We start from the raw sequence: 10,538 nt of genomic DNA, 5'->3' as shown, positions 1-10,538 counted from the left end.
AGGCCGGACACAGTGGTCACACCTATAACCCCAGTACTTTGGGAGGACTGCTTGAGCTCAGGAGTTCAAGACCTGGGCAATGTGGCAAAACCCCATCTCTACAAAAAATACAAAAATTAGCTGGGTGTAGTGGTGTATATCTATAGTCCCAGCTACTTGGGGGCCCGAGGGGGCCCAATTGATCACTTGAGCCCAGGGAGGTTGAGGCTGCAGTAAGCCATGATTACAGCACTGCATTCCAGCCTGGGCGACAGATTAAGACTGTCTCAAAAAAAAAAAAAAAACATAGCCAGACACGGTAGGGTATACCTGTAGTCCCAATTACTCAGGAGGCTGAGATCACTTCAGCCCAGGAGGTCAAGGCTGCAGTGAGCCATGATCAAACCACTGTACTCTAACCTGGGCAACATAGTGAGACCCTGTCTCAGAAATAATAATAACATACAAAGATAAAACATACAAAAAGAATATAGACCTTCATTTTTGAGAAACATTAAAATGTACCATTTGTTTAAAAATGTTTGAAGAGAAAGGATGAATAAAATCTTTGTCATTTATGACAAAATCGAAATAAATCAGCAAATACTATTAACTGTTACATAACTTCGAAGCTATAGAATATAGATTTTCTTAGCATTGAAAGTATCACAGATGTAGCTGGGAATACAAGAGTAACTCCTGAAAGCTGCTAATCATTCAGGATAGGATCATGTGTTGCAGTAAAGTACCACAAGTATCAAACATATCCAAGATCCAAAGAGTTAAAAGACTGTTTAACATTCATTTGAACAATCAAAAATCCTTTTGACATAATGTTTCTACTTTACCTGAAGCCCATTTCATTAGAAGTCTAGACAAGTCCCATCTTGATAAAAGCTCAAAAGTGGAACACACTGTCATGCCTCAGAGTACAATAGAAAGACTCATTCACTCTTCATTTTATCTTTCCCTTGACCCAACTAACTAGTTTGAGACAATCCGTGTGCTCTCTCAACAATGTCTCAACAACTGGTACTACCTGCTCACAAAAGCAGTCCTCAGACACTGCTATTCTGAAGAACTTCTGAAGCTTAATTATAAGAAGAACATGAACTGCTTTTTATTTCCTTCCATGACCCTGGAACAGCAAGTATTTGATCCACCTAGTCTTTCACATTACAATAGGTTTCTGTCTGACTTTAGTGATTCCAAAACTGACTTTATCCATACCAATTCCAAAATGCAGGTGATTCTGAAGAATATATTTTACTGTATATAGAGATTTATTCGATTTTCAGTTAAATATATATAATCAAGCACTCTTTGAGAAAGACGACATCTGCAACACAAAGGACACCAATTCAAAGGAAAACTAAGAAGGTCAACAGAGAGGACATTCGGGCTCTATAATTAGCAGATAAAAAATATACACATTTCTGCCAAGAAAGATCCAGAGTCGCCTGAGACTATGAACAATTCCCGTAGGGCTGAGAGACTTCTGGAAGCCTGCCACATCAAAGAACAATATGAACTAACGAATGGTCCTTCATAAAGTACAGGCTATTGGAAAAGTCTCAGAACAGATGAGGAGGGTCTACTCTAGGGCAGGGTTAAGGGGACTGGATAGGAAGAACAGAACGGAGAAAACAGAAGAAAGGAAAACCTAAAAATAAAGTTATCTAATTCATGGCATCTATACAACACAAGAAACTGCTGTAGGATACAAATTTATCTTCTATTTACAGAAATATTTAATAACATTGCCAAAAACCCTAACAAAGTATCTCTCTAAAAGGGGCAGGAGAAACAGAATGAAAAACTGAACAAACCAAGACCACACATGACAAGTGTCCTATATTTGTCTTTCAACCCCGTTTCTGATCATCTGAACTTCTTTTAAAAATCATTTTATTTTTTTTCTTATTGACAGTAATGATATTGACAGTATCACCGTTTTTGTAATTATGTTTGAAGGTTTTTGGAAGATTCTAATACAATTATTTCTCCAAGAGAAAAACATCCAAAGCCCTACTTGATACTGAAAGTGTCTCACCTTCCAACAATGATGCCAATGTCGGAATGAGAATTTTCACATTATGTACTACACTGGAAATACAACAAGATTTGACACTTAATAAATTTTATGAAGACATTCTCACTAAAGTGAAATACCAAATACTTTATTTTAAAATGAAACTAAACTGATTTTATAAAAATGCTAAAGCTCAAACATTCAAATGGAATCTTAATGCTATAAAGTGAACAGTGATAACAGAAGTCTCTCTTAGAATATATGACTTTCCGGCCAGCCTGGACACAGTGGCTCACACCTGTAATACCAGCACTTTGGGAGGCAGAAGTGGGCAGATCACCTGAGGTCGGGAGTTCAAGACCAGCATGTCCAACAAGGAGAAACCCCATCTCTACTAAAAATACAAAATTAGCCAGGTATGGTGGCTCATGCCTATAATCCCAGCAACTCGGGAGGTTGAAGCAGGAAAATCACTTGAACCTGGGAGGCGGAGATCGTGCCATTGCACTCCAGCATGGTCAACAAGAACAAAACTCTGTCTCAGAAAAAAGAAAAAAAAAAAAGAATATTTGACTTTCCAAAGTCCTCATAATCTGACCTAATTGAGCTTTACTACTTTTAATGAGAAACACTAATACTATCCTTTAGGAGCTCCCTCACCAAGTCAAAGATAAAGTTTTATCTTCTGTGGTTTAATTCATTTCCATATCACCTCACCGAAGAGAGCTTTCTTAAATAAATACAAAGAATTTATGCGAAGGAGCCAGTGTGGTAATACCCAATTTGAATTCTAGACTATCAGAAGATGTGCAATTACATTTCAGAAGGAAGGAGCCCTTCTATTTTAACTTGCATTGTATTCCTCCTAGCAGTCATGCATCAGAATGATGATGATGTTAAATCTAATTAGACACAGACTTACTACTTTCTCTACTGCCTTTCCATATTGCTAATATTATAAATAGTATCTACTTTAAAAACTTTAATAAGCTTATTGCAACTACCAAATTTAAAATGCTGGATGGGAATCTATTTGTTGGGGCAAAACTGCTTCTAATCATTTGAAGAACTGGAAGAGATACTTTTACTGTTAATAAAAAGCCACCACTGTTGACCAGTGTTACTGCCCCGTGGTAAAGAGCTCTGGAGTCAGACTGTCTCGTCGGAATCTTGGCTTCACCACTCACTAGCTCTATCAGTGACCTTGGGCAAATCACTTAAGCTTTCAGCCTCATTTTTTCATCTGTAAAATAAGGGTAATAATCTACCTCCCTTGCGGTTATTGTGATGAGTCAAAAAAATAATAAATGTAAAGTACTTGGAATAGCGCCAGCATTTAACAATTACAACATGTTAGTTATTATTTTTACTATTTTTATTTGGTTTTACATTTAATGTAACTGCTCAAAAAAGTAACCAGAATAACAGTTTCTTTGAAAGTCATGGCTGGGTGCAGTGGCTCACGCCTGTAATCCCAGCACTTTGGGAGGCTGAGGTAGGTGGGAATCACTTGAGGTCACGAGTTTGAGACTAGCCTGGCCAACACGATGAAACCTCGTCTCTACTAAAAATACAAAAATTAACTGGGCATGGTGGTACACGCCTGCAATCCCAGCTATGTGGGAGGTTGAAGTTGGAGAATCACTTGAACCAGGAGGCAGAGGTTGCAGTGAACCAAGATCGCACCATTGCACTGCAGCCTGGGCAACCAAGTGAGATTCCACCTCAAAAAAACAAACGTCATTAGTTAGTCCAGGCATGTGGTGTGGTAGCTCACGTCTGTAAACCCAGCACTGTGGGAGGCTAAGGCAGGCAGATCACTTGAAGCCAGGAGTTCAAGACCTCGCCTGGACAACATTAATGAAACCCCGTCTCTACTAAAAATAAAAAATTAGCCAGGTGGGGTGGCACATACCTGTAATCCCAGCTACTCTGAAGTCTGAGGCACAAGAATTGTTTGAGCCTGGGAGGCTGAGGTTGCAGTGAGCCAAGATCATGCTACTGCACTCCAGCCTGGGGAACAGAGAGACACTCTGTCTCAAAAAGAAAAAAGGCATTAGTTGACTAAATTGTAATTGAGATCACTCCATTTTGGAACTGTTTTCATTTATATCATAAATTTCCTCCCACAATGCAATGCAAACTCTATGACTTCTAGAGCACATCAAGAACAATGGGCCCAGCGCGGTGGCTCACGCCTGTAATCCCAGCACCTTGGGAGGTGGAGGAGGGCAGATTACAAGGTCAGGAGATAGAGACCATCCTGGCTAACAGTGAAACCCCATCCCTACTAAAAATACAAAAAATTAGCCGGGCATGATAGCCAGTGTCTGTAGTCCCAGCTAGTCGAGGGCCTGAGGCAGGAGAATCACTTGAACCCAGGAGGCAGAGGTTGCAGTGAGCCATAATCCCACCACTGCACTCGAGCCTGGGAGATAAGAGAAAGAAACGACGTCTCAAAAAGAAAAAAAGAAAAAGAAAAAGAGAAAAACGTGAATACACACATGATTTTACATTCTATTTCAGAGGATTGGTGGGATACCTACCCAAGCTCATTTGTGGATCCCAGGCTAAGAATTTCTATTATATTTACTTAGTGAGTTTACATGATTTTAAACAATTTACCACTTTTAATATCAAAAGGTAATATATTATGATGTAATTTTATCACATTTTTTAAGAAAAATGCTTTTATTTTTTTGAGACATAGTTTCACTCTGTCCCCAGGCAGAAGTGCAGTGGGTGCAATCTCGGCTCACTGCAACCCTGCCTTTGGGGTTCAAGTGATTCTCCTGCCTCAGCCTCCCAAGTAGTTGGGACTACAGGCAGGTGCCACCACGCCTGGCTAATTTTTTATATTTTTAGTAGAGACGGGGTTTCACCATGTTGACCAGGATGCTCTCAATCTCCTGACCTTGCGATTCACCTGCCTTGGCCTCCCAAAGTGCTGGGATTACAGGTGTGAACCACTGCACCCAGCCAAAAATGCTATTAAAGAATACAAACATGTTCCCAAATTTGTTTGAACTGATTTTTATTTATTTTCATTTTCTAAGAATCAGATAATACAATTAGTCTCCAAATTTCAACAAGTAAAAATTCTAGAAAACATTTATCAGCTTTACTCATTATAGCATGATGCTAACTAGACAATTTAAAGATCAGCATCATAAAAAGAGCAGTAATAATTGTCTGCTAAGCAATAAATTACTCTGCTCTCAATCTTAGACACTTTCAGACATGAATTTTCCTTTAGACTAAAAATACTTCTGTACAGATGCTGCCTGAAAAAATATGATAATGTTAGCAAGAAATGATAAGCAAGGTTAAAGTAAAGGATCAGAAGGGACTGTGGAAAATTTGTACTGACTCCTCTATCACGAGTAAAATTATCCCTGAATCACAAAATTATTGAAACATACTATTAAATTGCCTAAAGCTGCCTGAATTAGTCCATGTACCTGACCATTATAAAACCTTAACATACCTTAAGGTAGTATACATATTTTAAAAAACAGAGATATCCAAATCCATCAAGAAATGGCTCTATAGTCCCTTAAGGAATTTCTTCATAGTATAAGCTTTTATAAAAGATATTTAATTAAGGCTGGGTGCAGTGGCTTACACCTGTAATTCCAGCACTTTGGGAGGCTAAGGCGGGTGGATCACGAGGTCAGAAAATCAAGACCATCCTGGCCAACATGGTGAAACCCTGTCTCTATTAAAACACAAAAAAATTAGCCAGATGTGGTGGCCCATGCCTGTAGTCCCAGCTACTAGGGAAGCTGAGTCAGGAGAATCGCTTGAACCTGGGAGGTGGAGGTTGCAGTGAGCCGAGATCACCCCACTGCACTCCAGCCTGGCAACAGAGCAAGAGTCTGTACCCCCCCCCCCACCAAAAAAATTGTTTTAATTAAAAACAGAGTTGCCTGATTTGGCTATATCAGATACATGAATTAGGATTTAAGTCACTTTTTGTATTTTCTTTTAACAAATGTTATTAAGAAGAAAATTTCATAAGTTTACTTCTCTCCTTATGGCCACATTGTCTCACAGAGAACTAAAGATTGGTTACACAAACACAACCACCACCTAAGGATCAAATAAATCCTTTTGATCCAGAAGACTAATGAAACAAAAATATAGTTAAGAAATAAGTGTTGGCCAGGCACAGTGACTCATGGCTGTAATCCCAGCATCTTGGGAGGCCAGGGTGGGAGGATGTCTTCAGCCCAGGAGTTGGAGACCAGCCTGGGCAACACAGTGAAACCTCATCTTTACAAAAAGTGCAAAAATTACCCAGGCATGGTGGTCCACACCTATAGTCCCAGCTACTTGGGAGGCTGAGGTGAGAGGATCACTTGAACCCAGGAGGCGGAGGTTGCCGTGAGCCGAGGTGGTGCCACTGTACTCCAGCCTTTTAGATCAGCCCACAGGCAAACTACCTGGTCTTATCCAATTTGTAGGACCAAGTGGTTTGCCTTTCCATGGGCTGATTTAAAGTTCAAACGCTTTAGCTGGGCTTCTACCAGCTAAAGCATTGAGGAAAACAGGTTCCATTTCAAGGGTTCATGGTATCCAAAGAAAAGGAGCATAACTTTTCCTAACACATGTGTTTCAATTGTTTCTAAACTGTATTTAGCTCAGGCAACATGGTAAAACTCCATCTCTACAAAAAATTTTAAAAATTAGCTGGGCATGGTGGCATACACCTATAGTCCCAGTTACTTGGGAGGACCACTTGATCCCAAAAGGTCAAGGCTGCAGTAAGCCATAAGATAAAACCACCTTTTATTTCTTCCTTTCTTTATCTTTGAGACAGGATCTCGCTCCGTCACCCAGGCTGGAGTACAATCAAGGCTCACTGAAGCCTCTACCTCCCATGCTCAAGTGATCCTCCCACCTCAGCCTCCTGAGTAGCTGGGACTACAGATGTGTATCACCAAACCCGGCTAATTTTTTGTAGAGATGGGGATCTCACTATGTTGCCTAGGCTAGTCTTAAACTCCTGGGCTCAAGCAATCCTCCCACCCTGGCCTCCCAAAGTGCTGGGATTACACGCAGGAGCCACCCTACCCAGCCAAAACCACGTTTTTCTATCAACAATTAATGTTTTATAACATGTGTTAATAAAATTAACTGATATCAATGTATTTGCTCACCCAAAAGACAGAGAACAAACCCCAAAACTAGACAGGAACTATAAATAACTTTCTGCTGTTCTACTTTGTTTTTAGTTTGGGAATTAAATACAACAGCTTTGAAACAAAACAAAGAAAAATCCTACTCAACCAAAGACTTAAAGTGGTAGCAGTAATGTAAAGAGAATTCTGTCATATATTTGTAAATACCATAGAAATAACATAAGGTCCAAGAAATCAGAGTATTTTAAAAAGATACTGTATGAGACAAAATAAACATTCACCTACAACAGAGAAGTGGACAATAAAAAATGACTTTAAATTGAAAAGAGGGATTTAGGTCACATATTAAAAAACTTTTAAATGCATAGATTATCACCCTTAAAATAAGAAGTCTGGAGGCTGGGAGTGGTGGCTCATGCCTGTAATCCAGCACTTTGGGAGGCTGAGGCAGACGGATCACAAGGTCAAGAGATCGAGACCATCTAGGCCAACGTGGTGAAACCCTATCTCTACTAAAAATACAAAAATTAGCTGGGCATGGTGGCGCATGCCTGTAGTCTCAGCTACTTGGAAGGCTGAGGCAGAAGAACTGCTTGAACCCGGAGACAGAGGTTGCAATGAGCCAAGATCGCACCACTGCACTCCAGCCTGGTGACAGAGCAAGACTCTGTCTCGGAAAAAAAAAAGAAGTCTGGCCAGGCCTGGTAGCTTACACCTGTAATCCCACCACTTTGGGAGGCCAAGGTGGTCGGATCAGTTGAGGTCAGGAGTTCCAGGCCAGCCTGGCCAAGATGGTGAAATCCTGTCTCTACTAAAAATACAGAAATTAGCCAGATGTGGTGGTGGGCACCTATAATTCCAGGTACTTGGGAAGCAGGAGAATCGCTTGAAGCTGGAAGGTAGAGATTGCAGTGAGCCAAGATCACTCCATTGTGCTCCAACCTGGGCAACAGAGCGAGACTCTGTCTCAAAAAAAAGAAGAAGAAGAAGATAAAAAGTCTGTAGCGTCTTCTTTGAAAAATAGTAATAAGGAGAAAAATATAGGATGGCCTTTCTTACATTTCTGAAATATATATGACCCTGCTTGGAGGAAGGAAGATTAATGTTATCCTTCCTTAGCAAAATTAGAGCTTAAAAACAAACCACATGATTGTTCCATTAAATTCTTGGCCAATCGATGAGGAAATCCTCAACACAATGCAATACAATATATATATTTTAAAATACAAAAGCCTGCTCTAAGGCAAAACATTCAATTTTGTCAAACTTTGCTGGGAACTTTTGTCCACATAAAACTTAGGCGAAACCGTAGAAGACAAAAGGACAGTAGTGAGAATGCATGAACATTGCTCCTTCGCTTACCTGGTCTTTCTCATGGGGTAGAAGGCTGACAGGTGGGAGCGAGGATGGGAAAGCACTGGGATACTGAGGCGCCCCTTTGCCATCTAAGCTCCCATAATTGACCCTGTACTGTGGTCCGTCTTTCAGTAACCTCCCATTGTTCACAGCGCGTTTGGCTCCCAGTCGCAGGCGCTGCTGAAAGGCTGGGTTGTTGGTGGTGCTTGTGAGATCACTTTGACTTCTGAGATACTTCTCTATGTTCTTCAGGGAGGAGCCATTTGGTTCCTCAAGTCCTTCAATTGCTCTCCTTAAAAGTTTATTCCAATCCACATTGCGGAGATCATTACATGATGCTCTAGACCCCTTGGTTGACTTAGGAAAAGTGCCTGGTTTAACTGATGAAAAGCGCCCAGGGTTGTCTGGGTCCTTATAGGAGGCAAGGCCTTTGTTGGTGACTTTGAGAACTGAGCCATCCTGAACACTGAGTTCCAGCTGTTCAGAGACTGTCTTCTTATCCAACCCATGGGAAGTACTGACTGCATGGCAGATTCTCTCTTCAGAGGGCCTTTGCTTTTGCTTTTTTATTTTCTGTATAGCTTCAAGAATCCACTCTGTATAAAGTGGGTTTGCAAGTTTTACCATGGTTGACAAATGACTTCTTCAACACAAAAGTTACCCATAGAGGTTCTCTTTGTATTCAACAGAGCTTGCACATTTGAAAGTCATTTACAATTCAACAAATGGACAGAGTATTCCAGACTGTATTAAGCAACATCTTACAAACATCCATCCTTAAGAGATTCAAAAGCAGACAAACAGGCAATGTTGACGGTTGTCTTATTGTACCAACAGGAAAGAGTGCATTCGGGTGAAGAACATCTTTAACTGGGAAATCAAGACCTTAAAAGATAAAAAGAGGGGAAAGGTCCTTAATAATGAAACTTACACAAATAAACTAAAAGATTCTTTAGCATTACTTTTTCAGACACAGAATGACCACAGAAGTAATGACAGGCAGGTATTACATAACACAGCCACAGTGACTATATTTTTCAACAAGAAATTGGGTCACAGTCTGAGAAGGAATTGTTTTTAGAATTTTTTCACTTCTTATATGAAGTTATTTATGGGGCATAATCACATCTAAATTATACATTTAATTATCTTTATTGAAATTAACAAAATTATATAAAAGTGGTTCAAGGTATATGTCTGTCATAAACATAAAATCAAAGAATAAGTCTATGATACAAAAAATCTGATGAAAGTACATTAAACTCATTTCAAGAAATCTTAAACTTTAAAAAAAAAAGAGTAAGTAATCCTGCTTTCAGCTAGGTATTATATTTCCCAAGTCTCACACATAAAAGAAACTTCCCATTTAGCTCCTTCTATAGAATCACATCCCCTATTCCTTTAACAAAGGATCTATGACACCCTCTAACCCACAAGTTGGAAAACTGAAACTAATATAGTAACATAACCCTTCACCTTCAAGTAGTAGAACGTTCTAGTTATCTTAATACCCAGTTAGCTCATTAAACAGCTCAATACAAGAAAGGTATATACAAATCTGATTCCAGATGGATAGTGGTATTTGTTCTGAGAGATGCCTGGTATATACAAAAACCACCCTAGATCTCCAATCTGGTATTAAGTACATCTACAAAGAGCCTACCAGGAAAAAGAGCCTTGGCCTGGGAAATGAGCCAAACCTGAGCTCTAATCTTGCTCTCCAATGATAACAGCCACTTCTAAATTCTTTTTATAGTTTAAAGTGTACAGAGTGTGCTCATATGTAACTTGTCACTTAAACTCCAGGACAATTCTGTGGATAAACTGAGGCTCAGGAGAAGATGGAATTCACCCAAGGTAAGAATCAATAACAGATTTAAGACTCAAGGCCGGGCGCGGTGGCTCAAGCCTATAATCCCAGCACTTTGGGAGGCCGAGGCGGGTGGATCACGAGGTCAAGAGATCGAGACCATCCTGGTCAACACGGTGAAACCCCGTCTCTACTAAAACTACAAAAAATTAGCTGG

At 40.0% G+C, this 10,538-nt stretch overlaps 1 protein-coding gene across 11 annotated transcripts in view; it reads right to left on the bottom strand.

Annotated features, from left to right (window-relative positions):
• The window catches only part of KAT6B (lysine acetyltransferase 6B), a 208,660-nt gene that overhangs the window by 179,355 nt on the left and 18,767 nt on the right, over positions 1–10,538 (bottom strand). For all 11 annotated transcript variants that reach the window (XM_017549712.2, XM_037727192.1, XM_037727197.1 and 8 more), the window contains one exon: positions 8,518–9,396. In XM_017549712.2, the coding sequence (XP_017405201.1) occupies positions 8,518–9,138 (621 nt within the window). In that variant the 5' untranslated portion in view covers positions 9,139–9,396. The remainder of the gene's footprint in view (positions 1–8,517; positions 9,397–10,538) is intronic.

The sequence above is a fragment of the Cebus imitator genome, unplaced genomic scaffold, assembly GCF_001604975.1.
Source record: "Cebus imitator isolate Cc_AM_T3 unplaced genomic scaffold, Cebus_imitator-1.0 Scaffold11, whole genome shotgun sequence".
NCBI classification, from domain to species: Eukaryota; Metazoa; Chordata; class Mammalia; order Primates; family Cebidae; genus Cebus; species Cebus imitator.
Note: the sequence above shows the minus strand (reverse complement) of the source record. Positions and strands in the feature narration are given on the sequence as shown.